The sequence below is a fragment of the Bipolaris sorokiniana genome (genome assembly GCF_000338995.1).
Source record: "Bipolaris sorokiniana ND90Pr unplaced genomic scaffold COCSAscaffold_1, whole genome shotgun sequence".
Taxonomy (NCBI): domain Eukaryota; kingdom Fungi; phylum Ascomycota; class Dothideomycetes; order Pleosporales; family Pleosporaceae; genus Bipolaris; species Bipolaris sorokiniana.
In genome coordinates this window covers 2,195,348-2,221,655 of record NW_006911895.1, presented here as the reverse complement: position 1 = coordinate 2,221,655, position 26,308 = coordinate 2,195,348, and the positions used below count along the sequence as shown (strand labels likewise).

At 49.8% G+C, this 26,308-nt stretch overlaps 11 protein-coding genes across 11 annotated transcripts; 7 read left to right on the top strand and 4 right to left on the bottom strand.

The window, feature by feature from the left end:
- Nucleotides 1-2,140: 2,140 nt before the first annotated feature.
- Nucleotides 2,141-3,770, top strand: COCSADRAFT_195529 (uncharacterized protein; the record flags this gene model as incomplete). Its single annotated transcript, XM_007696800.1, has 3 exons — nucleotides 2,141-2,190; nucleotides 2,466-2,557; nucleotides 2,758-3,770. The coding sequence occupies 3 exons, from the start codon at nucleotides 2,141-2,143 to the stop codon at nucleotides 3,591-3,593; spliced, it is 978 nt and encodes a 325-aa protein (XP_007694990.1). The 3' UTR covers nucleotides 3,594-3,770.
- Nucleotides 3,771-5,330: 1,560 nt separating this feature from the next.
- Nucleotides 5,331-6,183, top strand: COCSADRAFT_166729 (uncharacterized protein; the record flags this gene model as incomplete). The annotated part of the gene is made up of 2 exons (XM_007696799.1): nucleotides 5,331-5,607; nucleotides 5,669-6,183. The coding sequence occupies 2 exons, from the start codon at nucleotides 5,331-5,333 to the stop codon at nucleotides 6,181-6,183; spliced, it is 792 nt and encodes a 263-aa protein (XP_007694989.1).
- A 1,334-nt stretch (nucleotides 6,184-7,517) lies between these two features.
- COCSADRAFT_341824 (uncharacterized protein) lies at nucleotides 7,518-9,021 on the bottom strand. The gene is made up of 3 exons (XM_007696798.1): nucleotides 8,571-9,021; nucleotides 8,095-8,504; nucleotides 7,518-8,043 (listed from the first exon to the last, which is right to left on the bottom strand). Exons 1-3 carry the CDS (start codon nucleotides 8,870-8,872, stop codon nucleotides 7,547-7,549), a joined length of 1,209 nt encoding a protein of 402 aa, XP_007694988.1. The 5' UTR covers nucleotides 8,873-9,021; the 3' UTR covers nucleotides 7,518-7,546.
- Nucleotides 9,022-9,779: 758 nt separating this feature from the next.
- Nucleotides 9,780-13,580, bottom strand: COCSADRAFT_195526 (uncharacterized protein). The gene is made up of 11 exons (XM_007696797.1): nucleotides 13,450-13,580; nucleotides 13,364-13,398; nucleotides 13,219-13,310; nucleotides 12,850-13,161; nucleotides 12,701-12,799; nucleotides 12,035-12,284; nucleotides 11,942-11,982; nucleotides 11,852-11,889; nucleotides 11,580-11,804; nucleotides 10,654-11,518; nucleotides 9,780-10,574 (listed from the first exon to the last, which is right to left on the bottom strand). Exons 1-11 carry the CDS (start codon nucleotides 13,505-13,507, stop codon nucleotides 9,992-9,994), a joined length of 2,598 nt encoding a protein of 865 aa, XP_007694987.1. The 5' UTR covers nucleotides 13,508-13,580; the 3' UTR covers nucleotides 9,780-9,991.
- A 103-nt stretch (nucleotides 13,581-13,683) lies between these two features.
- On the top strand, nucleotides 13,684-14,490 carry COCSADRAFT_32434 (uncharacterized protein). Its single transcript, XM_007696105.1, has 3 exons — nucleotides 13,684-13,778; nucleotides 13,835-13,982; nucleotides 14,040-14,490. The coding sequence occupies exons 1-3, from the start codon at nucleotides 13,732-13,734 to the stop codon at nucleotides 14,184-14,186; spliced, it is 342 nt and encodes a 113-aa protein (XP_007694295.1). The 5' UTR covers nucleotides 13,684-13,731; the 3' UTR covers nucleotides 14,187-14,490.
- A 251-nt stretch (nucleotides 14,491-14,741) lies between these two features.
- COCSADRAFT_106688 (uncharacterized protein) lies at nucleotides 14,742-15,619 on the top strand. Its single transcript, XM_007696796.1, has 3 exons — nucleotides 14,742-14,891; nucleotides 14,946-15,042; nucleotides 15,107-15,619. Exons 1-3 carry the CDS (start codon nucleotides 14,803-14,805, stop codon nucleotides 15,509-15,511), a joined length of 591 nt encoding a protein of 196 aa, XP_007694986.1. The 5' UTR covers nucleotides 14,742-14,802; the 3' UTR covers nucleotides 15,512-15,619.
- Nucleotides 15,597-16,954, top strand: COCSADRAFT_341816 (uncharacterized protein). Its single transcript, XM_007696795.1, has one exon. The coding sequence runs from the start codon at nucleotides 15,835-15,837 to the stop codon at nucleotides 16,789-16,791; it is 957 nt and encodes a 318-aa protein (XP_007694985.1). The 5' UTR covers nucleotides 15,597-15,834; the 3' UTR covers nucleotides 16,792-16,954.
- A 113-nt stretch (nucleotides 16,955-17,067) lies between these two features.
- Nucleotides 17,068-20,698, bottom strand: COCSADRAFT_32431 (uncharacterized protein). Its single transcript, XM_007696104.1, has 3 exons — nucleotides 20,558-20,698; nucleotides 17,551-20,506; nucleotides 17,068-17,491 (listed from the first exon to the last, which is right to left on the bottom strand). The coding sequence occupies exons 1-3, from the start codon at nucleotides 20,650-20,652 to the stop codon at nucleotides 17,192-17,194; spliced, it is 3,351 nt and encodes a 1,116-aa protein (XP_007694294.1). The 5' UTR covers nucleotides 20,653-20,698; the 3' UTR covers nucleotides 17,068-17,191.
- A 137-nt stretch (nucleotides 20,699-20,835) lies between these two features.
- Nucleotides 20,836-22,135, top strand: COCSADRAFT_213621 (uncharacterized protein). Its single transcript, XM_007696794.1, has 4 exons — nucleotides 20,836-20,885; nucleotides 20,950-21,486; nucleotides 21,540-21,799; nucleotides 21,851-22,135. Exons 1-4 carry the CDS (start codon nucleotides 20,879-20,881, stop codon nucleotides 22,070-22,072), a joined length of 1,026 nt encoding a protein of 341 aa, XP_007694984.1. The 5' UTR covers nucleotides 20,836-20,878; the 3' UTR covers nucleotides 22,073-22,135.
- A 63-nt stretch (nucleotides 22,136-22,198) lies between these two features.
- Nucleotides 22,199-24,516, bottom strand: COCSADRAFT_155905 (uncharacterized protein; the record flags this gene model as incomplete). Its single annotated transcript, XM_007696793.1, has 3 exons — nucleotides 22,199-23,878; nucleotides 23,929-24,195; nucleotides 24,241-24,516. 3 exons carry the CDS (start codon nucleotides 24,514-24,516, stop codon nucleotides 22,199-22,201), a joined length of 2,223 nt encoding a protein of 740 aa, XP_007694983.1.
- Nucleotides 24,517-24,938: 422 nt separating this feature from the next.
- On the top strand, nucleotides 24,939-26,078 carry COCSADRAFT_76878 (uncharacterized protein; the record flags this gene model as incomplete). The annotated part of the gene is made up of 2 exons (XM_007696792.1): nucleotides 24,939-25,074; nucleotides 25,135-26,078. The coding sequence occupies 2 exons, from the start codon at nucleotides 24,939-24,941 to the stop codon at nucleotides 26,076-26,078; spliced, it is 1,080 nt and encodes a 359-aa protein (XP_007694982.1).
- Between the last annotated feature and the right edge of the window lie 230 nt (nucleotides 26,079-26,308).

Genomic DNA, 26,308 nt, shown 5'->3' with positions numbered 1-26,308 from the left:
ATCTTCGCTCGCCCATGTTACATATAAAACATAGTCCTCGGACACGCATACTCACTGCAAAAAAAACAAATACCTGATACTCTTCAATTGAAGGGGTAAGCTTTGCACACATTTGTTCCAGTCCAACCTCGGCATCTCGCAGTGCGGTACGTACGCGTCCAGACAGAGTCTCACCTTGAACGCAGGTTTGAAATCGGAACCTTCGGGTGACCGAGTAGCATTGTGCCACGCGTACGGCAAGTCCCGGGCATTCGAACGAGATTCATTGCGTCGGTGACTAGGCAACAGGCTTAGGTAATTACGTTTTCCCCCTACGGTAGGTACCGTAGTTTGCGAAATAAGCAGTCAGACTATTCGACGCTAAGCATCTCCACTTCAGGCAGCAACTTCACGTGGCCGTCGTCGTCACCATGACTTCCTCTTCCTCTGGGAAAATGGGATGTGCTAAGATGCTTCTTTGCGTTGAAGACGCAACAAGTATATAATTTAATTATTTGTTCTTTCTTTCAGGAAAGTAGCTACCAGTCGCCTTTGGCGTTTCGTATCTTATACTTAACATATCCACATCTACCCCAGGTGTGTACTTTCCTTTTTTGGCTTTGGCTTGTGTTCAGAGGCGATTAGGCAGATATGCGTAGGTTCGATTCGAATCATAGTAGTCAATCACTCTTATCATTCTTTCTTTTTGTTTCTGGTACTTGTGTTGATGTCCCTTTTGCTCATGAAGTTGTCATTATCCTTCGCCTCTAGAAGAAAGAGGACGGAGTAGAGAAGGTAGGGAGTTGAGACGGTCTGCTCACTCGACCCTTTTTTTCTCGTAACTTGTATAATGATTTCTTATCGTGTACGTATATGCGTTTTCTTTATAGTCTATAGGCGTTTTGCGACCACGCATATTCTTCTTGTGACATAATGATTGCTTCGGAGAGAGTGGAGAAAATTTCCAATCAACTCGATAAATACTACCAAATTCAATCACTCATGAGACAGATTTGTTTAATACTCCTTTTCTTAGCCTTCGTCAAGAAAATTCTACTCAATCACGGACGGCCAATACTACATAGTTTGAATATAGTAAGGTCTTAAGACGAGCAGAGAAGAATAGAAACAGAATTGATCTACACACATGATAAAATACCAACACATAAATAGCATCGTTCCCGACTATCTTCATTGATACCTTGCAATTGCTTGTATGATAAAGGTTATATACCTAGGATCCCTTCGCAACAACCCCCGAAGGCTATAAGTAAACCACACTCCACCATGCGAATCGGCTAAACGCCGGTTAACAAGAGTCATTGGTCTACAAATATGTCTCAATACCGCGCGCGTTATACAATACTATTGGCTTTTGGGTGTCCGAGATAGAGAGCGAGCTTGGACAACCGCCATCATGCTTCCTATCTCGCACATTACCGACAACCAGGTTTGCTCCATCTGCGGGTCCATTATTTTACTTTTGCGTTTCTACTTCCCGTCGTGTATCGCGCCTGCATGTGCTTGACCCGACATACTTACATAGAAAACTGTGGTCGATGCTAGGTATAGTAAGCCACTACCGCATGCATGTCGATCTCCCAACTCTCCTCCTCACACTCCGAACCGCACAGCCAAGTTTCGGCCGAGGAGCTGCGTTGTGCGCTGTTGCGCGAGGAGAAAGAAGAGAAAGAGCCGGGCAGCACGAACACCGAGCGACGTGTCATGAGCCGTAGGGCTAGGACAGGGAGCGGAGGCATGTAGAAATCCTTGTGCAACTCACACCGTACTCATTTTACTTCTCCAAGGCTGAGCTAATGCCACGGCAGTTGTATCAATGGAAGGAAGAAAAAGTGTGGAGGTCCAGCGACGAGTCAGCAACAGGTTACTACTAAGTCTGGTTAAAGTCACTCGTCATACAGACATGCGCATTGATCTGAGATCGACATGAGGTGTAATGGAAGGAAGCTTGGCGCCCTGTTTCGGGTTGCACGTAGGGCTGATAAATGGGGGGATACGAAGATGATCAAACTCCCGGTAAGGGGGGAAGGGGAATGTGACAGCCACTGCAGGGCTGATGGCTAGCGCTTCCGGAACGTCAACCTTGAGATTCGAGTTGGCTCAGATTGCTGTCAGCAAGTTTCTCAATATGCAATCAAAAATGGTTGAACAGCAGAACGACATGTCGCTGGTGACATCGAATATATGTATGTATGTAGGTTGTCGAGGCCAAGAGATGCCACGAGCCTTAGTTGGCATGGCCGCACCGCATCTGTTACAGGCGTGTTACAGAAGGAAGAAGTCACAAGAGCAACGAAGACAGGCTTTGAACTGGCGATGCAACCTGATCACTGTCACTCAACAACATGATCTCTCTAAGGGTCTTTTTTGCTCTAAGCGGCGCATGTGCCGCTGCTACTACGTCGCACATCCATGGGCCATCATCACCACAATGTGCCAACCTACCGCCACACTTTGCAGCACAGATGCAGGCCCCACTCCGGTCCCAGCAATGTCTACATGGAGATACCGACGCCAAACCGCCACCTGTCATACCGTCATTTCACCACCCGATATGGTCTCACGAGCCGATATGCGTCACAGGGAAAGAGAAGGTTTACTGCACACACACAACTGCAGACTCGGGGAGCGGCCATGGTCTGAGCATCATTGCGACACCATCTGCTGCGGGAAAATTATCAGCGAAGTTTAGCAAGCAGAAGAAGAGAGTCAAGCATTCCGAAGATGGCCTCCAAGTACGCTCGATTCCGGGCAAAGGCAAAGGTCTTTTCACAACAAAACTTATCAAGAAGGGGGAGACGATACTGCTTGATCCAGCACGCATAATCGCAAGTTCCCACTTTCCAGCACGTGTATCGCACGCCCAAGGCCGGAGTTTATTCAACTCCGCGCTCGACCGACTTCCCGGACAAGATCACAAGATGGTCGCGGCATTAGATCAGAGTCTGGGTGGTAGTCCAATCGAGGACGTTATGAAGACCAACTCTTTTGCCTGTCGGCTAGACGATGGCAACGTAGACAAAGCCTACATTTGTCTCTTCCCCTCCGTCTCCCGCATCAACCACGCTTGCCAGCCGAATGCCCTCGCACGCTTCGTTTCAAAGACACTATCGATGCAAATCAAGGCGAAGCGAGACATTGCCGCAGGAGAAGAAATAACCATTTCGTACGGAAGAGTAGACTTGACGCGTGACGAACGACAGGAGCTGTACAAGGATGGATGGAACTTTGAGTGTACATGCTCGCTCTGTACGGCGCCGCACGGCGAAACCAAGGCAAGCGACGATCGCCGCGTAAGATTTGCTAGGCTCAAGCAGAAGCTTCAAAATCTGACAGCGGAGACTTACGACGCGAAACAAGTGGTGGAGTGGGAGAAGGAAGTTATGGCGATTGCGCAGTCCGAAGGCTTGGAAGTGTTGTTGGCCGAGGATTACGAGAGACTGGCATATGTGTATGCAGGCCATGGAATGGCCAACGAGGCACGGCGTTGGGCGGAAAGGGCCAAGCAGAACTTGCTCGATTGGGCGGTTGAGGACAGTCGTAGAGATGACGATGTCAGGAGATTGGATGAAACGCTCGCAGAGTTGGGTTGAAGTTTCATGGCTGAACTACTACTTTGGTGCCTGGCCATTGCTTCGACTACCCTAATGAGGTCCTATCCACTTTGGTAAGTAAGGCTGCCTCGGATTGTCACCCGCATTTTGTAAAGTTTGAGCCCATAATCTGATGTCTGCAGCATGGGTTTCATCTGTAGTTATGCCGTAATAGGGCGCTAATGGTCTTCGGAAGATGGCATGCGCTTCCGGCTGTTGGTAAGGATGGGAATGGGGAATGATCGAGTCAGCCCGACGAATGCGTCCACGGCAGATGGGCACTGCAAATCTGTCTCTCTTAAAAGCGTTAGGACAATGCTGTTCGCTTTCAAATCAGTTTCCTCGGGCACCAGCTGATGGTGCCAGTCTGCCAAGTGAGCAGGTACGCGTTCGCGCATGGGTCGAAGAAGGCTTAGAGCGTTTTCCTTAAACAGGATGAGGGCCCTGCGTGGGATCTCGGAAAAGGAGGTCAGAGCATCTGTTGTAACTAGGTAACCACGTCTAGAAACGATTAGAATGCGACAAAAAAGTAGCAAGGCCAAATCTCCACGTAGATCGGTGACGTATAGGAGCTCCCGGCTAGGTCAGATCCTGATCAGGGGTTCCCGGCTCTTCAATTCCCGGGTACAGGCGAGTTGAGATCTCACTGATGATCTTCATAAGCAGAGGAAAACACACCAGAGAAACGAGGCTGGGAAGCCATAGCCGCAGGGCTATTACAGATGCGGTGAGAGTGAGATTGTCCTCAAAAACGGGTTGAAGCAGCTGTAATGAGCTTGGCTAGTAGCTAACTTGGAGTGTGCTGAACTAGTAGCAAGCCATGCGGCTGGCCGTTGTCTCTAGCCAACGAACAAAAAAATGACAGGACGGTTGGCGGTACCGTTTACAACGGCGATGAGTCGCATCGCAGAATTCAGAAAATAGAGATGTCAAAGGAGCGTATGCGCGGATACAGAAGGGAGCTGCAAAGGACCGTCTCTGCGCACGTATGGCTGATGCCCAGTCTGGGTCTTGACCTATCATCTGCTCTTCACCTTACCATCATTGTCCCTGCATGTCAAACTTTCCCCTTGACCCCCTAGGCGCATTGCTCTCTTGGTCACCCATTCGCCGCGTGGTTCTCACTCGTCTTGACGACCTTCTCTTTGTGGCCAGGGCCAAGCGAAAAAAAAGTGATTTCAAACACCACGTCAAAGCAAGTCAAAACATGAGGGGAGGAAACTCGCGCTCGTGCTCTGCAGCGTAAAATGAGCCACACAGTGGCGCCCGGACGACCCGTTGCCTTTGCTTTTTCGCTCCTTTGGCTGCTAAGGTCTTCTGGACTCGAGGCGCGGGCAGCCGGTTCGCTGCGTTACCCCAGCCGAGTCATACCTACTTACGCTTGCGGAACCACAGCGAAGAGGTTTTGCCCACCTTGTTTCACGGCGCGACTGGGTGTACCCTGCTATTTTGGTCAGCTCAGCCTGCGCACGTAGGTAGAGTTGACAGGGCTCCGCCGCATGATACTGCAGAGTAGGGATCACACACTAAAAATGGCCCTGCAATCCTGTCCGTCCCACAACCATATGTATATGCGGTGGTTAAACACCTAACTGTCTGTATATCTCCGTAGTCTCTCAACATCACCAGTTCGCTCTTTTACTTTTTGGCTGCTAGCCGTGACCTTCTTTCCCCTTGGTCTCTTTGCTTTAATAGTCTCTCCTTTACTTTCTTTTTTTCGTTTAGTCTTTGTCTAATATGGTCGGGTGCCGATCTCTTCTAACGGTCCTTGTGACTTTGGCGGCCGTTGTAAAAAGCCAGCAATGCTATGGCGTCGACGGATCACTGCTCGATAAATCATACACACCATGCAACCCCAGCGCAAAGAATAGTGGTTGCTGCGCGAGCGGCGACATTTGTCTGAGCAATGGACTGTGCATGGGAACTCAAGGAGCCTCGATTGGCGTCATCTTTTCAAGAGGCTGCACAGATTCCACTGGAAAGGATGTAGCATGCCCACAGCAATGCTCGGGTGGTATGTCTCTACGAAAAAAAAACCATATTTAACATTACGAACAATTCTAAAAAGTTGACAGGTCCCAGCAACTCAAACAGCGCATCCACAGTCACTGCATGGCAACTCCAAACCTGCGACTCTGGCGAATATTGCTGCCGCGCAGCCAACTCCACCAAAAGCTGCTGCAACAACCCCACAGCACCCCGAGTCAAATCACCTCTCAGCGCCACCCTCCAGATACCAGCCCCAGCCTCAACACCAGCAACCAACAGCCCCGACCAAGAACCTGCATCTTCCAGCCCTATATCCATACCATCAGCCACTTCCAACTGCCATAAAGAAAAGACCCACACAGCCATTGTCGGCGCCATCCTCGGAGGCCTGCTTGGCGGCATCATACTCGGCCTTGTCATTACCGTGCGATGGATGTACAAGCGCGAGCGCCGCCAACGCCGCCTCAAAGAACACTACGAGACGCAAATGTCAAAGACGAATGCCTACCGCAAGGCGCTCGAGGAGACCGTCAGCTCAGCGAGACCCAGTCTCTCTCTCTCACACAAGTCGTGTCAAAGTCTTAGTAATGCAACAGACTAGATTGGATGACGACGACGATAGCCCAGCGATGGATGGGCTTGTTACTACTATCACATATGTACAACTCGACTTTTTCCTTTGTTTTTTTTACAACTTTCTTTAATTGTTGTTATTACAAAAACCCCTTCGGTCTCTCTTTTTCAATCTCTTTTCAGTTTTCTTTTTTGTTCTTTTCTCATATTAGCGTCGGTGTTTTTCCTGGTTAGGGTGGCTTGGGCTAGAAGGCTTGGGTATGACATGGCATGGATGAAAGCAAACGACTGGGCAGACAGTACGTGGTGTGTGTGTGGTGGTATTTGGTCTCGGTCCGGCATCGGCTCGGGATAGTAATCCCGACTATTCCCTCCACCCCTCCCTGTGTTTTTTTCCACATTCATTTATTCCCCTTTTGTTTACTTCTAGATTCGCTTCATCAGCGAGATTTTGTTCGATATCCCCCCTTTTGGTTTCGTTTCTTGGTCTGTTGAAACAAACAGAGTCCCCAACCCTTATGTTTCCTTGATGTATCTCATGTGGTTTTGCCTTCTTTTTTTTGTAGATTCAAGACTGCTTCACAGCAACTTCCCATATTACACATTGCAGAAATGTTATTTGAACCCAACAAACGAAAAATCAAAGTATTCATCAATCACAAAAAATTATCACTGTCATGTCAGAATGCAACTGTGATTTGTAGTAGCGTTACTGCTGTAGAAACAAGGTAAGCAGACAGTAAATTAATCGTAATCATCGTCCAAAAAAGAAGCTAGCTTGGGGTCAGGAATCTTCCGTACATTTCCGTAAGCAAAGGGCAGTTGTAGGCCCCTCTGACCTTGCAGCATCTTACATACATACACCGAGTAGTCTACTTACATGGCGAACACTCGTCATGTAATATGTACCTCGTGAGCAAAATATAAGATTAAGATCATATGACAGCACTAAAGCTAATGAGGACTGTCTTTTGGTGCTGGTGTTGGTTTGGTGCGAACCGTCGGGTTGGCACGCTGTGAACACGGTGCCATTTTCACTAAGACAAGGATAATAACAAGCTGACGCTCCTCAAATGATACTGCGATCGAAGGGAGAGAAGACCCCTTTTGGGTAGCTATTCGCGAGCTTCAATGATCGCGATCTAGCGTACTTGGCAGGCTATTAAACGTGTTCAGAACAAAGGCAGTAGTGACAAGATGCAAAAGATTTTACAAACAATGTTTCATTTACAATCCTTATACGTAACAAAGTAAATCCTCCTTAAAGTACATTCTAACCCAATCATGACGTCATGGCAATTGCTACCTGGAACCTCGTGCATAACAAGTAGCTCCTCTTTGAAGTAGATCTCAACCCAGCAGTGACCTCGTACCAGTTGCTATTTGGATCCTTAAATATCCAATCCTTGAGCACGGCATCTGTCGGTGATGCCTTCGCCAGTAGGCGCGTCAACATTGCATGTAAGTATGTTGAAAACGCAAGGAGCTTTCGGGTCGGCCGGTAAACCTTTCTCAAATGGGTTGGTCAACTGCTGCTTGTCGTTCGCATCGAAGCAGTCAGTTGGACCCTTGAGTATTTCCTCCTTGGTGAAGCCGTATTTTGACGTCAAAGTGTCGCAGATATCACTCTTGTCCAGTGCATTTCCATCTCCATCCGATTGTGTCAAGAGGCGTACAGTGAAAGTACCATCTCCGTTATCTGAGCACAACTTGCTGGAGTCTTCTTGGCAGCTCTCAACATTTCCGTTGCGAAATACGAAAATCTTCTGTGCTTGTAGGGCGAGGCCAATTGCGTGGCGGGTGATTGATTCACTAACGATGTCTTGGAGATCGCTTTGTGTGAAGTTTTCGCTCACACCTAAGAATGCACCTCCTTTAATGAGTTCACCTACACATGTGAGTGACTATGTTGCATACAAATTGACACACGAGAACTTACTGATTCCGTCCGTCGGATCGTCAATCACTGCGTTGAGCGATTTGTCCAAGGAATCCGAAATGAAGCGCTGGAAATCGCTCAGGACATCGCTCATTGTTTGTCCAAGATTGCTCCACGCCAGAAACCTATCTGGTGGAGTAGGTGGTGTAGCACGCCTCAAAACAACTCCCAGACCCCCGTTAAGAGCGGTTGCACCTGTGGCAACAGCACCAGTGAATGGAATTACGCCCAGGATGCTGCTGAACATGAGTCCAATGTTCTTCAAGGGCGTGATGTCATCTTTAGGATCCGGATATACATCTTGGACAATCGATCCTAATCTCAAAGAGATGATTGATGAGGCGAAACTAACGGCGGTATTGAGGCTGTTCATGTAATTGTTGTAGTTCTGAATAGCCAGCGCAGCATACCTGCAAATCACTAGTCAATAACGCATCCTGCATGACTTTCATAAATTCCCCCAACGGAAAACATACCAAGCAGGCGGTTGAATGGGCAAGCATGGCTGACCAGCATTGCAGAATTTGTCGAGACCACAGAAGAAATTAGGAGCACCGAAGGAAGCGGCTAGAGATTGAACATTGTTGCTCGTTGTCCGGGTGTAATTTTTCGCAGCCTCCGCGAGGAAATCGTCGATTTTCAGGTCGGTCCATGTCTTGGGCTCCAATGGATCAACGCGACATGAATCCGCGCCATTTCCCGTGCCTTGCGGTAAAGCCATTGGAGAAGCCAAGGCTACGCTGGCGAGGTACGCCAGGATAGTACTCTGTAGATGCATGGTTTAAGTGAAAATACCTGAAGTCTGAATTTGTACAATAGAATTGTAAAGGAATGTACTTGGTTATCTCAATGAGTGGATGGTGCTCGATGGCGTGGTGCTATTTCTCCTGGGTATCTTCTAGAGTATATATACAACATTTGATCACCATGCCTCAGAAATATGTAAAGACTTGTTACTATTAGCTGATGACGCATGTTGTCCAAGTCGAAGGTGGGGACACCTGAAACTGCGGAACAGCTATGCTCCCTAAGAAGGACCGAAAGCGTTGTAGCAGGTATACGAGACGAGAACATGGAAGCTACTATTTTTACACCGCATTAATTTCAAAGCCTATTTTTCAAGTCTTTATGGTCCGAATTTCGTATCTCGAGACCCATTCCTGGTAACTGGTTATGGTAATGAAACAGCGACGTAGTGGCGTGAACGATTGGCACTCTCATGCGCAAGCCTTTGCAAGGTAACTTGGCCGAAATATAAGGATGCACAGGCCTGGAGTTCCTCTAGAGTATCGTAATTGGCTCGAGTTTCCCGTCCGGGGAAAAGTAGAGCTTCATAGTTTCTACGCATGTAAGCACTCGGGATCTAGACTAGATACCCGAATGTAGCTACGGGCATAGCTACGGGCATTGAAGAGCATGACATCAATTCATGTCACCATAGAACACATGTCTATTTTAGGCGTATTACAACTAACATGTTTTACTAGTATGTTGGCCACTCTATCGTACTCGCTATGTTGACCGTTCTTGGAAGGCTCTCGGTCGACCGGTGAAATCAGAAAATCCAGAGCTACCTTTACTACGAAATATCAGCACCACAACAGTATTATTTTAAACAAAAACGTCAGAGAATATATACGGTAAGACTATATTTATGTTACTAAAGTGTATATTAAGTGAAATATAACTAGTAGTATTGTAGCAGCAATTAAGGCTTCAAGCGGGCTTTAATGTAGACTTTCAGTGCTTGGCAATCTTATCTACGACTTCATCGGTCGACTGAGAGTAAGGAACACTTTTTGTTTTTACCACAATGCCTCTTCAGGGAATGAACGAAGGATTGACTTCTACGCCAAGCAATACAGTATCACACCACCCACGCATGCACGTTGTGCCTTCAACGCTCCACCTCTCCCAACTTACCCATGAGCAACGCATCCACTCTCTCTCCCTTAGTCAGACTTCCCTCCCCCTTTGGCATACACAACAAAGCGTTTGCGCCCTTGAAGCTGCCAATGCGACTGCTCCTCTGGCCTCCTGTGGAACTCGCATACAAAAGTCCATCTTCCTTGGTCACCACCAGTGCACGATGATACTCAGGCCTTCCTTTATCCATCTTAATGTCCTCTTCCAGCACTACTTTGACGCGCGGTAATCCCGCAGGCTTGATGCCCGCCTGCTGGTGCAGCGCTGGCAGAACGAAAAGATGGAAACAGACGACTGCTGAAGCTGGATTACCAGGCAAAGAAAAGATAGCTTTGTTGACGGGGTTGCCGGCGTTATCTTTTACAGGGACCGTCGCAAAGGTGGTTGGTTTACCGGGCTTCATGTTTACACGGCCAAAGTGGATGGTACCGCCGAGGGTACGCTCAATGGTAGGCTTGAGCAGGTCGAGTTCACCCATGGAGACGCCGCCCGAGGTAATGATTACGTCGCATCTGCGCATCGCATCACGAAGAGTCTGCTCCAGGGTACCTGGTCTAATAAAGAAAACCCTGTTAGCTTTAATGAAGCATAGATCGGATGTTGGGGGAGAGTGAAATTATGTGAGAAACGTACTTGTCAGAGACAATGCCAAGATCGATGACCTCAAATCTGTGACTACGGGCGGCAGTAATCAGTGTAGGGCGGTTCGTATCACGGACTTCTCCTAGTCGGAGTGGGCCTTCCCTATCGTGTGGGATGATTTCATCTCCCGTGCTTAGAACACCAACGACTGGCCTTCTGTACACTGATACTTCCCGTGTACCAACAGAGGCAAGGAGTCCAAATTCCCCACCTACAACTGTGACGCCCTCTCCTTTTTTCATAATAGTCTCGCCCTCTTTTACATCGCTACCCACCTCACGTACATTTTCACCAACCTTAATCTCATCCGTAAGAATCTCAATTTCCTTTTCCTCTTGACCGTCATCCGTCAGAGTCTTGAGTGCGGTATCTTCCACCATGATGACAGCATCGGCACCAGGTGGAAGTGGCGCGCCCGTAGTGATTCTAGCAATCTCTCCCTCTCTGAGTTCTTGAACCTCACCAGGTTGGGCGTGTGAGATGATCGAGACTGGGTATACGCCCTTCTCGAACTTGCCTGAAGACGGAATCTTAATAGCGTAACCATCGACGATGCTGGCTCGGAAAGCCGGAACAGATTCAGTCGCCTTGACATCCTCGGAAAGAACAGAGCCGCCTATCTTCATGTTTACAGGGACTTTCTCTACAATAGGAGCCGGTGTCTTCTCTGCAATGAGTTTCAGGGCCTCGTCGACAGCTAGCATGGGATATGGCGAGGACCGGTATCTTTTTGTTGGTCCTGCTGAAGGATCGTTTGACTGCGGACGCTCTTCTGGCTTTGTATGAGCTTTTGGCCCCACATGACTGCCATGTCCGTGATGATGATGATGATGATGTCCACATCCACCTCCGGTTCCTATAACAGTCCATTATTACTGGCACGACATCTTGAAAGTCGGGAACGAAATTCGACATACCAGCAGTAGGATCACTCCGTGATGAGACACCTGCATCTTTCTCAAGTTTCTTCACACCACCAGCGTGGAGCGGTCGTGACTCTGCACCGGCTGCTTGAAGGCATGCATGTGGTAGCAGCTTGAGCACCGCTTCTAAGTTCTCTTTGGCGCCTTTTGGCGATCCAGGCAAGGTCAGAATCAAAGTTTGTTTTCGGACTCCAGCAACAGGCCGTGCCATCAAGGCAACTATGAATCATTAGCATAAATCTTGATCAGAATATGACATTACGGACAAGGTGTGACCGCATACGAGGTCGTAAGCATGCCATGGCTAGAAAAGGTGTTAGTCAATAGCCAAACTCTCCTCAAACAAGTCTACGCACATAAGACCTGGAGCATGTCTATCAATCAATGGGGTAACTGCCTTTGACTGATCAGTTCTTCGACTTTAAGACGATTCACAATGATGCACATACCTCCGGAGTGACATCTTTCGTGGCAAACCCAGTCCCCCCACTGGTAACAACCAAGTTCACAGGCTCTGGCCCATCAGTCCAAGTCTTGATAGCCTTCTGGATTGCAAGAGCATTGTCAGGTACGATTTCGGTCTCGCTAACGTCCCATTGGTTGTTCCCGAGATCGCCGAAGACTTGGTTCAAAGTCGGTATGCATTTATCGGTTGTAGGATCTTGCGAGACCGTCTCGGAGACGACCAAAATCGCTGCTCTCAACTTGGAATTCGTAGTGGCCATTTTACGAAGTGGTAATGTCGAGTTCAAATGAAGTGGAGCTGGTGTGACATCCCACGTTCCCTAACCCAGTGCACGGACCACCAACCGTATGTCGAAGGATTACTCAGACGTCAGCTTCACGTTTGCAGGAGTGTTTGGACATATTCTCTTTAAAAAAAAACTGGTATTTAACGCCGGTGATTGCTCATAGTACACATGCATTATACAAGCGCCCTCCCCATGTACATCGTACAAACTTCTACAACAGTAACTTCCTGTAACGTCCAAGCCAGCTTCCTGTGCTGATATATGGAGCACTTGTTTGCTCGTTGCCTTCAAGCATGATCAAAGATCGACCTGGTGGGTTTTTCTGAAATTTGGTGCAAGCCAATAAAGTCCCTGTAAGCTCACTCAAAGTCCTTTGCGTTGCTTTGCATCAACAATCCAATGATAAGCCCAAACAGTCCGAGAATAGCGGCAAAGATTTCGATGGTGAGAATCTTCACGAACCTAATAGAAAGTTAGCGAGCAGCTGGAGCTTGCGGATGTGGGTGACTTGCAGTGCAGGGTCGGCAGCATCAGCCAGAGCAGCGCTGCTTCCGTTGATGCCAACGCAGACACCGCAGATCAGGTTGCACATGCCGACGGTAAGTCCGGCCCAGAAGAGGGCATACCCGGTGAAGTAGTTTGATCCAGAGTAGAGCAGCTCAGGGTCGGTAAGCTGAGTCATCTTGGAAGAGAAGATGATGGCCATGATGACGCCGTAGATGGCAACGACTTCACAGAAGATGATAGAGATCAAGTTCTTGGTTCGTATCCGGGGTGCCTTGACACCTCCACCGACGATGGACACACCAGTTGTCCAGATTCCCCTTTGCGACTGTCAGATGCGAATTGTATGTGGATGTGTTTGCTGCGCGGAGACGTACCATGCGGATCCTACTACGGAGAGGCCGATGCACAGCGCGATTCCAAGACTAGCCCAGGTATACGGTGATACGGTTTCGAGGAAAGCGCCGACCTGGTGCGCAGTTAGTCATGCATGTATATAACAGTAGTGCAGCGCGTTCTCACGTTGAAAGCCTCTCCTTCGCCGTGGAAGAGCATGTCTGGTTGCAGTTAGCTATGCCGTTGCTATCGCCCCTACGCGCTGTACGTACACAAGGCAACCACACCGAGGGCGGCTGTGGCGCCGCCCGTTCCGTACGTGAGAGACATGTTGGATGTAAAGTGGTCGTAGAGGCGGAGATGGATGGTGGAGGGGGCTGCTTGGAGCTTCGTCGTGATGGACGGGCTCTGAAGCTGGCGATGATGCAGGCGGAACAAGCCGCGGCGCGCTAGCTCCACCGGCTTAGTAACCTCCGCTCCGCGTTCCCCAACCCTCCTCGCACCCAAACGTCACCATCCCTAGAACACACCAGTCCGTCGCAAACACCAGCACCATGGCCACCGACAACACAAAATACTATGAGCTCTACCGCCGAAGCAGGTACGGCTTGCGACCACAGAGACGCTATGTTGACCGCATTAGCTAACACGCTGCAGCCTGGGCGGCTCTCTTACAGACACGCTGGACCACCTCATTACCGAGCGCCGAATAGAGCCCCAGCTCGCCATGAAGATTCTCGCCAACTTTGACCGGGCCGTGGCCGATGTGCTTTCCGAGAAGGTCAAGGCACGGTTGACATTCAAGGTCGGTTGCGCCTGGACATGGAGTCTCGCCTCGTTATACTGACTTGGGTCGCCTTAGGGACATCTTGACACATACCGCTTCTGCGATGACGTCTGGACCTTCATTATCAAGGATATTAACTTCAAGCTCGATAATACCCACCAGATCCACGCCGACCGCGTTAAGATCGTCAGTTGCAATGCGAAACGTCCTGGTGAAGCATAGAGAGCCCCATCCGCACGTTGATAGAGTCAAGGATACTCAGAGATATACCAGAGTGTTACAAAAATGGCTGCAGTTGAAAATATATGGGACTCTGGGGATGCGGCGTCACCCAAACTCCAAGTGTCTGCTCATAGGGTGGATCCTCTGGCACATTTTTAATCGGAGTTATGATTTGGATGGGGAAAAACCACGATACCTCTGGCATAATGGGAGTCTGGCGTTTGGCATTTGCAATTGGCGTCTGGACCGACGCCCTCAGAATGAAATAAGCATGAAGCATGCGCATATCGTATACCGTCCCTCACTTTCCTGTCTTGAATGCATCATGACCCAGTGTGACTTTGCTATGAGATAACCTGTGCTCAATCATTCTCTCATCATTGCAGATGCGCGTCCCTTTGTGTGTGTGTGGGTGTGCACAAGCTTCATGGCTAGAATCATGTAATGCTAACAACTGCGCGCAGCTACCCCATGTCTTCCAACTAGGCTCGGTACGTAGCGCATCCGTACCTTGCAGATCGCCAACCCTATCTTGATACCAATTAACCCTGCTGTCAACCTCAACATTGCCTTGAGCCTCACCCTCACTCCCACAATAGCAAAAAGAGGGGCGACCATGTCTGTTCCGAAAACGAGATCAGCATGGCTGGCACTTGCCATCTCCAGTGGTGCATGCGCAGCCTTCAACGGCGTGTTTGCGAAGCTGTACAACACCCCCCGCGTCGCCGTTATCTACATTACATACTAACCACGCTGCAGTACAACAACAACCCTCACAGCTTCATGGTCGAGCTCTGTAGCCGTAACTTTCGGTCTCAGTGCTTCCAACAAAGTCGTCGAGTATGCGATTCGAGGGGTCCGTCTCTACCCGCGTCTACGTCTCAGATGAATCCATCTCAACTGTCTAACGCCACGAACAGCTCTTCTTCGGCATGAACCTACTCTTCAACGCCATAATGTGGGGTCTCTTCACACGGGCTCTTACTCTCGCCTCCTCGACCGTACGGGTCAGCATAATCAACACGTCTGCAAATTTCATCGTCACCGCTATCCTTAGTTTCATCATCTTTAGCGAGAGTCTCCCCGCATTGTGGTGGCTCGGTGCAGCAATGCTCGTAGCTGGGAGCGTAATTATTGGTATGAGAGAAGAGACGGAAAAACAAGGCGTCATGGCTACAACGGGTGAAGCTCCGCTCCTTGATCGTGATGGCGATGCAAATACCGAGGAATTCAGAGACGATGATGAAGACCAGGACCGTGTAGAACTGAACAGTGTTAATAATGAAGAGGAGGAGAGCAGTGATGAAGATGGTGTGTTAAAATAGATAGGTAGGCATATCACTATCCCAATACATAAGCATCATTCGGGGTCTTTTTATTGGAGCTTGGTGATTTCAACGGTACGACTCCTCCCACAATCCATGAGAAGCTGCAGTCCGTCAGCTAGATCATTCCTTTATAAGCTTGCACTCCTTTCCTTAAAGTCAGAACAGACCGTTCTGGTACCTACGTGCCTTCTACACAACAGTTACACACTGCCTTTCTGCAAGACTAAGATACAGCGATCAGCCCCCTACATATCACTCCTGTACTTCTCTTTCTGCGAGACCAGCGTACGTAGCCAATCCGTTAGCCTTAAAAGCAGAAAATGGCGCACGATAGCCCATCCAATGCGCTCAATCCTGATGCCCCCGCGTTCTCCCCAAGCTCTAGTCCCTCGCAGCAGGCCTCTAATCAACACCAATGGAACTTTCGAGTGCTCCAGATCCCGTACATACATGAAGGTACCTCGTACTTTACCTACCCACCGCTGATACTGTTGCCACCACCATCTCTGCAACAGCCATCTCAACCACTGCCACCACAACCTCTACCACCGCAGCCACCATCACAATTGCCATCGCAGCCACTACCATTACAAGCCTATGATGGTCACAATAGTAGCAGTAGCAGCAGCAGCAGCAGCAACCACAGCAACGGCAACGGTAACGGTTATAGCAGCAACAGCTACAATAGTCCCTACCAAACCGGCCCCACCACTCCCCATAACAACCTTTACGCCCATTTCACCAATGCCAACACTGCTATCCCCTTTCCCTATGCTCAAACCACGGCCCTCTCCTCCAATGGCTACCACCACTTCCACTTCCACAACAACTACAACTACACGAACAGCCACTACAGCAACAATTTCCCCTCGTCTAACCTGTATCCCACCGACTACTCAAACCTCGGCCTCTTCTCCGCCTTCAGCAGTCAAATGAACCAAGTCGAGGGCATCCAAAACAGCTTTCACGGCCAACGCAGTGCCACCAATGGACATGGCGGCGTCTGGCAGCAGCAACCGACGAAGGACAGGGGGAAAAAGAGCAAGAGGAACAAGAGGAAGAAGCATGGAAAGTGCAAGGGTAAGAAGAAGGGTGATGCTAATGGTGATGAGCTTGGCAGTGACCAGATCAATGGGGATGGCGCCGGTGGAGATGATGTCAATGGAGATGAGGCAAACGGGGGTGGGAGCAATGGCGGCGAGGCCAATGGTGACGGTACTCGTGACGGTGATACGCCTAGCGAAAACGAATGGAAATTTGAGGAAGAAGAGACCTAACCGATTATCCCACGGTTTTGCTGGCCAAGGCGGTGATCTTCATCTCGGCTCCTCGCAGTCACCTCATTACCACCACTCTCATCCGACTCTAACCCTTCCAGGACTGATCGTAATATGCAGCTAAAACTGCAATCAGCTTGCGTGTCATTCTTCTGGGCTGGTGGTGCATGTCCAAAATACAAAAAAAAGATTTTGTTTCCATTGTTGCTTCCTGTTTTTCTCTCCTATGCCATTTTGCACGAATTGTTACATCACAGAGAGGGTGGGGCAAAGACCTTCTCTATCAGATGATCTAATGTATTTTTCTTTGTTTGCTTTTTGCTTCATTCGCGCCTACTAGCTATACATTCGAACTTACCAGCTACTGCTACAGCACCTAACATGTCTCTCTTGTCTACACTTAATGTAGGCGTCGCAATGCCTCAATTAATCCTTTTACTTCTTCCAGCTCCACTCCCAACCCATCAATCGCCTTGCTCTGCACTTCCTCACTTACATCCAGGAACCGCTCAATAAGCTCTCCATCCACAAACCGCATGGGCTCTTCTTCTTCACGCACTGAGTTCTTGAACGCACGGAACTTGGCGAATTGCATGTCGCCAGGCGCAGCGACGAGAGACCCGAGGTTTGATTGTAGTGTCATGAGGAGGTTCTGGTAGTCTGGAGATATGAGGCCAAAGAGGTAAATTGAGCCTTCGACCTGTATGGGTTGGAGTGGTTAGAAAATCTGTTCATCAATAAAAGGCAAGTTAGACTTACAGTTCCAACAAAAGCTTTTGGCACAATGACTGCATCCGCCGCAGTCAAAACATCTATCCTGCGTATCCTATTCACCATCTCGCCGAGTAACATCTCGGAGCTGATATTCAGCCGTCTCTTATCTTCATCAGTGACGCCGTTTGGATCGCGGTACAAGACGACGAGGTTACCCTCTGCGTCGCTTTCAAGATACATATTCGTGTCTACCTCTGCCACGGCCGTCGCCCATGTAATCTGGTAATGTCGCGCGACTTCCACGAGCTTATCGGGAAGACCCGTTTCGCCCTTTGTGTATTCAACTACGACGAGTGATTTCATGAGATCCGCTATCGCGATCAAGGAGCCGTTGACTGTGAGGTCTATTGGGGCTGTTGAGCATCGGAATGATGCAAGTTTGACGAGATCGGGTGTGCTAGGGGTTCGGTACTCAAAGTCATACACGACGATTGTCTTGATGAGCGCAGCGACAATCTTGCCTTGGCATATAGCTAGGCACCTGCATCCGCCTTTTACGGCAACCTCAGTGACGAGCTTGAGTATGCGCTCGGGTGTGACTTCCAAGACAATAATACGACCTCGTTCAGATGTCGTGTTCTGGTCATCAACGTATGCGGTACCGACAACAAAGCGCTCTGCTAGCCCACCAGAGCCGTCTGGTAGCTCGCAACGCATGACGCATTCGACCAGCTCTTCTTCGTTGAGCGCATATGTGTCGAGTTCTTTGAATTGTATTTCGTCGACAAGCTTGAAGTGGCTCAGCATGATCTCTTCTCCATGCTTCAGTATGCGCTTTATCGTGCCGAGACCAAAGGCTTTCAGACTCGGTGAGTAGGCTATCCGCCGTACCGTCTCATCAACCTTGAGCGTTTGTACGTGGGTGGTTCTTTCGGTGTCTACAAGCGCAATGCGGAGGTCTTGAGATGTGGCGATCGCAACGGAACCAGGGTATGCTTCTGAATCGAACGGGCAGACTGTTGTCGCTTTTTCAGCTGTAACAGCAGAGTATACAAGGCGGCCTTCTGACGCGTAAATCAAGGAGGGGTGTTCACATGTTGCAAACACGTTGAAGAGACCATCGCCCCGTGGTAGGGCGCGGAAGGTAGCTTCGCGTGTTCCAAGCACAATACTCTTCCTTCCGGAGAGCTCGTGGTTTGACTGGTCAAAAGTGTATGTGACAACATTTCCATCAGCCAAAGCGACAAAGAGTGATGGTGGTTGATCAGGAAATATTTGTGTGAGGAGCAACGAGCGAGGAACAGAGTCGTCGGATATTTGGACGGTTTTCACGGCCTCGAGCGTATCGAGTGAGCATATGGCAAGCTGCGAGTTGTTCCAGAAGCCAACAAAACAAGTGGAGCTGGTTCCAGAGGGTAGGGTAACGCAAGCAACCTGGCTCTCGGCGCCAAATGTCTTCTCCTTGACCACCTGCAGGCCGTTGGCCATGCTCAGGGAGACGATAGTGACGCCACCTAATGACACCAGAACATGAGTTTCATTGACCGAGGCGGCAGTGATGGTCTTTCCGTCTGTTGGCACCCATTCCGATGTGATCATGCCGCCGTCCAAATCACAAATCCGAGCCCGGCCGTTGGTGACTTGAACGATGCGACCTTGTGGAATGTTCGCCGCAGCCAGTGTTGTCTCATCGAGAGCGAGCGAGACAAACTCGTCCACTTCCTCGACTTCCCCTTGAGAATCAAATCGGAAGACGCGCGATTCGTCCACAAAGCTCACCAACAGTGTGTCTATGTACTGAGCGGAAGCAGTTGACTTTAAGCTGAATAGCTCAGAAATATGCTCCATTTCGCCCAACACACCAAGGTCTTCTAGGCCAACGCCACTCCTAACGCTTCGAAGGCTACCATCCTGATATGCACCACTACCGGTCACTATTCGTGCTTGGCCAGAGGAGTATTCGTTGGTTTGACCCTCGCCAGATCTGTTGCCCATATCCATTATAGTAAAATCAAGAATAGGAGCAATGTTGGAAAAGGTTTGGACAATCTCCATTGATTTCTCGGCAATTCGGATGACTTGCGAGTCGCCTTGGTGTGAGCCCACAAACACGTAGCCAGCGTCTAGGTAAACCAGGGTCGATGCACGAGAAGTCTGGCCGATAACATCAAGTTTCCATGACTGCACTCTCCCTTGTGCGTTCAGGACTAGCATGAACATGTAGAGGCGGCCATAGTCGTCGGCGAGAACGAAGCGCTGGGCGTCGATACGCTCCCAAGCCACAAAGATGGTCGCTTCGTCAAGCGGCTCTGTTTGTAACTCTCCACTTTCGTCATCAAAGTATCCAATTGATGTCTCTCCAATGATTACCAGTCCATGTGAAGGTTCCTCGAGTGGGATCAAGTGGCTTGAACCAAGTTCCAGTTCGCTCTTGCAGGTTTCTCCCTCTTGTAGATCGACCTCATCACCGGCATATGTCAATTCTCGTAATCTCAGCTTCACTTGAGCATGTGTGTCTTCGTAAAGTAGAGCCATCTTGGGCTTATCGTCTGTGGATCGTGGGCGCAGGAAAGCGGATGAGCGGACGAACATTTCGGGTAATCGAACCGGCTGAGGATCGCCCAGATGGGCAATGTCCGCCTCCTGCTTTCTCTTCTTTCCTCTCTGAACTAATGGTATGACAGTGAGGATACCCTCGTAGACCTCGATAGTCATGAAGCGGCCAGTGGGATCAATGTGACATCTCTCGCCCGTTTGCGACTCTCTGGCCGCATTATCGGCGACACTCGCAAATGACTTTTCGGTCTGGAGCTGTTTCTTTTCAGTATTCCAGGATAGCGTAAAGTACATGAAACGGTCGGTGCCGACAAAAAGGTGGTCGGTTGGCGATAGTGCTGGTCGCAGCTTCTGGAGCATGGTTACTTTGCCATAGATGGCCTTTGAATGTTTCAGGACCAATCCATCTGCCTCGTGTGTATAGAATTCGAGTCTATTTGACTTCCTACCATGATGTTAGACTCTATCTGTTGCTCTATCTACATGTACTACTTACGCGACCACAAGGCAGTCGTCTTCGGGAGCCAGGAAGTTGAGCTTCAGGGCATGCCTGACGCTGCTTGGCCGGTGAATGGGGGCGATATAGGCCATGACGATGTCTAGAAATGCTCCGAAGCCTGTAGGTGGCTCACAGACTTTAAGTTGGGATTGTCACTGTTGACAGGCCTGGGGACGATCGGATGCATTCCGTCATGAGCTGCACGGGCCGCGGCTCCACGCGACTTCGCGTTGCGGGGCGGAGCGAACTTTTGGCTCTTTTGGAACTTTTTGGTTCCGGCGCGCACTTGTGCTCGCAATTCCTCGCCATACACACACAATGGCTCGTAAGACCAGCCTCTGCCTATAAAAATACCAAGAAGCGCCGACCTTGCTAACTTGACGGGCGAGTTCCAGCAGCCATGGACGTTGAAGACGACGACCCAGTCGTAGCCGAGTACGATGTCTACATCACGCCTGATGTAGCTGAGCAGCAGCTCTACGTCCTCCAGTACCTGAATCGCCCCCCGGACCAACCTTTTACCAAGGCGACTGAAAGCCAGCCGACCGAGCTGCGTATCAAAAAAGACTCTGGCTTCATCGAGGTCGACGTGCCCATCAACATTCACCGCAACTACAACCGCCTCGCTGGTGTACGATGGGGTGAAGCCATGCGCAAGACTAAAGGGTTTGGGCAAAAGGCTTTTGGTATCGCCTCTGGGTTTGAGCGCACCATGCCGCGCAGTGCGAACCGGCCTGGAGCTGCCGGCGAAGGAGCACCCGTAGCACCCGTTACCGCCGAGGATGACGATAATATTGAGGAGTATGTGACTCACTTTGAGGATGCCAACGAGAAGGGGCACGTCCTCAACACACAGACTTTTGGAGGCCAGATTCTGCACGAGGACGGCAAGGGCCCTAGCTACATGCTCGGCACGTTTCGTGACAGTAAGTTATCGCAACCTGAATTGCGTCGTCGACCCTCCGCTAATCTTTGGTAGACGAACTTCACCTCACACGCATTGACGGTCTCGTACAACTCCGAACACAATTTCACCACATTGACGCCTCTGCCCAGCTAGAGGCAATTCAGCGCCGGCGCGAAAAAGAGTCACAAGAGGGCGCAAAGCTTGCGGAGCCAAAAGCCTTCCTCGCCCAGGTTAAAAAGACTGGTGGCGACACGGCTGCCGAGCTGACGCAAGCTTTTATGAAGGCGACAAACCAGGAACAGTGGCAAAGACTCAACTACTTTGACGAAAACGTAAGTAGTCTGGTGCAAGACGGCTGCGCATAGCAACTAATCTCTTTGTAGGATGAGAGAGCCTTTGAGTCATATCACGAGCGACTGTTTATACAAGACGTCGCGTCCGCGCCCAAGCTACAGGCCAAAATTGACAACAGCGGCTTTCTCGACACCATCAGCACGAGCGGCAAAGGAGGCAAAAAGAAGTCCAGGCGCAGTATCCAAGACCTTGTTGAAATCTCCGACGAGTCCGACGAAGACGAAGAAGAAAAAAAGGCTGCAGAGGCCTAAGAAAGTTGAAGTGAATCAATTTCAATGCGCATGGCGAATTGCCCTGGCTCTACTTTGTCACACACTTACTAGATACCCCCAAAACATCATGACGAATATCAGTAGTACCATCAGAACCTTGCTAATCTAGCATCGTTCAAACACACGATACAGGCCCTTCAAGTTTGCGACTTCAATGACCCCGCCCTTGAGCATCCCTCTGGTTCCTACTAGCCGTGCCTTGCATGCCGGAAAGATGGTATACTCGATCGCTTGGAGTATGTTCTTGCGTCTCGCAGCAGTCTCCTCATTCTCATCCTCCTGCGCCTTGCCTTTACCCTTTCCGTTCTTGTCACCATCCTCCTTACCGTCAGTCTCAGCCTCAGGCGCAAACGGCAGGCTCTCCGGCACATAAAACGACGCCAACTCCCTTAGGAGCGTCTGGAAGCACGCTTTCTCCTCCTCCCAATTGACATGAGGACCCAGGCGAAGCAGAAACTGCGGAAGCTTGCCCATGCATGGTGTGTAATCCTTTAATAAAAGCGGTATGGAACAGAGCTCGCCCTGCGGAGTGATGTCAATGGCAAGGTACTCACTCAGCAGCGCCGCCTTGTTAATAAGCTGCTCCCTGACCACATCGACAACTTGACCCCAGTCCACTTCGTTCGCAGAGTCGCCTGCGTTACTTTTTTCCTGCTGTGCTGCTATCTTGAGCAGCTCGTCTAGAGATAAGGGCGGATCAAATCGTATGTATCCGTAATTAGCAAAGTCCGTCAGACCGATTTGGTAGAAAAGCTCGTTGCACAGCATCCCGTAGTCGATAAGAAATAGCTTGACTCCACCCTGGATTGCTGCAATGCGTTTTTGTTCGTCGACAATGCCGACAAATGTGTGTGTCGAGATGATGTCAGTGAGCTCCGTGTGCATTGCGTCGCGTACTTCCCCGCGCAGTTCTTTGATGGATGTCAGGCGGCATGCTACTGGTGTCCTTTCTGTGAATTCGTATTCCATCTCGTTCTCTTCTTCTGAGGCATCGTCTACTGATCGTTCGGGCTGCAGCATTGATGTGATTTTGCGGGTCGAAGTGTCTGTTCGGACTAGATTGTTTTCATTTCGTTTTCTGGTCGATGTCTGTGGTGCTCTTGAGGCACTACGATCTGATGCATCGCCCCTACTAGGAGTCATGGGTAGAGTCGGTTTTAGGGTTGAGAGCGGGACTTTAGGATTCGCCAGCAGTGACTGTGTCACAAAGGACCGGCTGGTGTCGACCTTGCTGAGATTGTCGCGGATCGAGTCACATATCATAGCAATAATCTCGTCTTCGTTCAGGAAGTGTACCTCCCGCTTTGTAGGATGTACATTGACATCAACTCGTTGCGGCTCAATCTCGAGACTGAGGTAGAAGAATGGATGCCCTCCTTTGGGTAGGAACATTCCATATGTCTGCTCAACGCTTTTCTTGATCACTTGAGATTCAACTGAACGGTGATTGATGAAGAGCAACATCTGTGTCTTCTTCGCGCTGTAGTTTGCATTGCTGATCCAGCCGTCGCACTTGAACCCCCAGCGATCATCTTCAACGTTCAAGGCCACTAGGTCGTTGGCGGCACTGATACCATGGATTTGCCGTATGCGATCTTTTACTGTAGCAGATGCAGGTACTGTCACGCTGTTTCCAGAGGTTTCATTTGCCTTTTTGCACGAAAAGGCGACTCCTTGGCAATGCACAGCATAGCGTCCGACAAGTTCGAGTATCTTTGCATACTCTTCGCTAGCTGAACGAAAGGCCCGACGTCGAGAAGGGACATTGTAGAACAAATCTTCAACCTAGCATCACATGAGTTCCATCGCCCAAATCTGATTCCGTTTTGACATACTGTAATGGTGGTACCTTGCCGTCCTGCTTTGGGCTTTGGTTCTGCGCTCTGGCCTGGCTTTGGACTGATGAGCTTGCCATCTGCGAAATGAGCTTCCCAAGCACAACTTGACTCTTTTGTCCTTGTAGTGACTTTGAGATGGGCAATGTGGCTGATACTCGCCAGCGCCTCGCCACGGAAGCCATACGTGCCGATTGAGGTTAGATCCTCAAAGGCCTTGAGCTTAGAAGTAGTAAAGCGCTCGCACAAGATTGGCAAATCTTCTTTCTGGGATAGTTAGAATATGATGTTGCTATAACAAGTCAAACATACGTCAATGCCATGTCCGTTGTCTGTAATCTGCAGAAGCTTGAGACCACCATCTTTCACTAAGATCTCCAGTGCAGTCGACCCCGCATCCACGGCATTTTCAATCAGTTCTTTCAACGCATGCACAGGTGCGACGATGATTTCCCCGGCAGCAATCTTATTGACGACATCCTGCGAAAGTGCCTTGATCCTGCGTGGCGCAGGAAGTGAAAGGCTATCGTCGCCTTTGCGTTTAGTTCCACGTGGCGATGACTGTGAAGTATCCATTTCGTCGGCCATGTTTGCGAGTCGACAGGCAGAGAGAGACGTATCTTGTGGAGGTAATAATGATGATGGCACAAGTAAGATAGACTAGACGGAAGGCGCGATACGTGAAGCGCCCCACTTTCGCGCGCTCACGTGCCAGTCTACGTACTACCCTCTCTTGACGCAACGCCTCTCTCCTTGTAACCATCTTCATGACCTGTATTCAATCTTCGATCGCGCGAAGAGAATATGAGCACCAGTGAAAGAACAACATGCCAAATTACACTAATGACTTTCTCCAATGATTAATCACCAACCCTCTATCGCCACAGTGACATGCTTAAGCAGACACGCGCACTGCAAATCATTTGCGCAGAATATTGTTCTTTCTTTCGAAAACTACTGGCGACTTACATTTTATTCCATTATTCTAAAAGAGTTATTCTGCGTTGAACATGGCAGCTCCGTCATACGCTCGCGCCACAGCCTCGTCCACTTCAAAAGCCAGCCCAAAGTCATCAAGAACCACCCGGAACCTAGAGTGGGTAAAACCGACTCCATCGCCAAGCTCCAAGAGATTGACAGAATCGCGTGGACAAAACAAAGCTACGATGCCGTCGAGTCCAAAGACACCAACTAGACTAAGCAAAGCCAACAACTTCACTCCGACATCCCAGGAAAAAAAGAAGGCCCTCAAACGCCCCTCGACGCTCACATCCCACCAAAAAGACAACATGATTTACAAACGCGACCTCTACCATATCACCCCAAAAGACTCCTCAAAGCCTTGTTCCCTGTCCCTTCTCCCGTCAGAACTCCGTACCCAAATCTACACCTACATCCTCCCCTCAACCTACTACATCTCGCCCTCGTGGCCCTCCTTTAGCAAACCCAAGCACCACGCACCCCCAGCCCTTCTCCACATCAGTCGCGCTATCCGCATCGAAGCAGCATACACCTATTACACAACCACAACCTTCCACTTCACCGTCCGCAATCTCGACTTCTCACCCGTAACACGCTGGCTCGAGGACCTAGCTCCCCAGCACCGCGCATTGCTCCCCCGGAACCACCACGGTCTGGAAATCAACGTCATCCCTGCTGTAAGAAGCACGTTTACGTATCCGCCCAAGGGATGGCTGCTAGATGCAGATATTGAACATCACTGGCGGGCGTGCCAGCCCTTTGGCAACATCTACACGGTGCGCGGCGAGGCGCACAAGATACATTTTGTGGTTTTTTGTCGACTGGCCGAGTGGTGGCGGTGGTGCGGGGTGCTGCACCTCAAGGGGGAGGTGAAGTGCAATTATGCGTTTGAGCAGAGCCCGTTTGCGAATCCGTTTGGTATCCCGGATTTTCTGGATGAGGTGGTGCTGAGGGCGTTTTTGAGGCACCATGGGTGTGTGATTGGTATGTCGTGTGTGGACAAAGCGTGGAGGAGGAATAGGAGGGCCGCGGCGGGGATGAAGGGTGAGGGGCTACGGTTTTTGGAGGCGTTGGATAAGTGGTATAAGGATAGATGGGGGGAACAGGAGAGTATAAATGAGTGGGATGTGAATATGGAGGAGGCAAAGAAGGCTATTGGGAAGTGGTAGTCAAGAAATGCTTATTTGTAGGCTCTTAACATATTCTTTTTGGGCGCTAGGAATTCCAACCATTATCGCTAGCTGAGACAGGATAATGACCAGCCTTGTTTTAGCAAAAGTACCCTTCCCTCCTTTGGAATTCGAATAATCGAACAAACTAGCACGAGCCGTCCAAACGCCTACAAAACGCCGATATCTGCCGTGGGTATCGCGTCCAGCTCTCTTTGCAGCATACCTTC

Coding starts and splice junctions, on each gene's coding strand:
- COCSADRAFT_341824 (XM_007696798.1), bottom strand. CDS start 8,872: ATGCATCTACAGAGTACTATCCTGGCGTACCTCGCCAGCGTAGCCTTG. Junction 8,505..8,570: donor CCCATTCAACCGCCTGCTTG/GTATGTTTTCCG, acceptor AGTGATTTGCAG/GTATGCTGCGCTGGCTATTC. Junction 8,044..8,094: donor CGATCCGACGGACGGAATCA/GTAAGTTCTCGT, acceptor TCACATGTGTAG/GTGAACTCATTAAAGGAGGT.
- COCSADRAFT_195526 (XM_007696797.1), bottom strand. CDS start 13,507: ATGTCTCTCACGTACGGAACGGGCGGCGCCACAGCCGCCCTCGGTGTG. Junction 13,399..13,449: donor CCTCGGTGTGGTTGCCTTGT/GTACGTACAGCG, acceptor AACTGCAACCAG/ACATGCTCTTCCACGGCGAA. Junction 12,285..12,700: donor AGCAACGCAAAGGACTTTGA/GTGAGCTTACAG, acceptor TTCCAAGTTGAG/AGCAGCGATTTTGGTCGTCT.
- COCSADRAFT_32434 (XM_007696105.1), top strand. CDS start 13,732: ATGGCCACCGACAACACAAAATACTATGAGCTCTACCGCCGAAGCAG. Junction 13,779..13,834: donor GAGCTCTACCGCCGAAGCAG/GTACGGCTTGCG, acceptor AACACGCTGCAG/CCTGGGCGGCTCTCTTACAG. Junction 13,983..14,039: donor AGGCACGGTTGACATTCAAG/GTCGGTTGCGCC, acceptor GGGTCGCCTTAG/GGACATCTTGACACATACCG.
- COCSADRAFT_106688 (XM_007696796.1), top strand. CDS start 14,803: ATGTCTGTTCCGAAAACGAGATCAGCATGGCTGGCACTTGCCATCTCC. Junction 14,892..14,945: donor AACGGCGTGTTTGCGAAGCT/GTACAACACCCC, acceptor ACCACGCTGCAG/TACAACAACAACCCTCACAG. Junction 15,043..15,106: donor TCGAGTATGCGATTCGAGGG/GTCCGTCTCTAC, acceptor CGCCACGAACAG/CTCTTCTTCGGCATGAACCT.
- COCSADRAFT_341816 (XM_007696795.1), top strand. CDS start 15,835: ATGGCGCACGATAGCCCATCCAATGCGCTCAATCCTGATGCCCCCGCG.
- COCSADRAFT_32431 (XM_007696104.1), bottom strand. CDS start 20,652: ATGGCCTATATCGCCCCCATTCACCGGCCAAGCAGCGTCAGGCATGCC. Junction 20,507..20,557: donor GACGACTGCCTTGTGGTCGC/GTAAGTAGTACA, acceptor ACATCATGGTAG/GAAGTCAAATAGACTCGAAT. Junction 17,492..17,550: donor CAAAAGCTTTTGTTGGAACT/GTAAGTCTAACT, acceptor CAACCCATACAG/GTCGAAGGCTCAATTTACCT.
- COCSADRAFT_213621 (XM_007696794.1), top strand. Junction 21,487..21,539: donor GCTCGGCACGTTTCGTGACA/GTAAGTTATCGC, acceptor AATCTTTGGTAG/ACGAACTTCACCTCACACGC. Junction 21,800..21,850: donor TCAACTACTTTGACGAAAAC/GTAAGTAGTCTG, acceptor ATCTCTTTGTAG/GATGAGAGAGCCTTTGAGTC.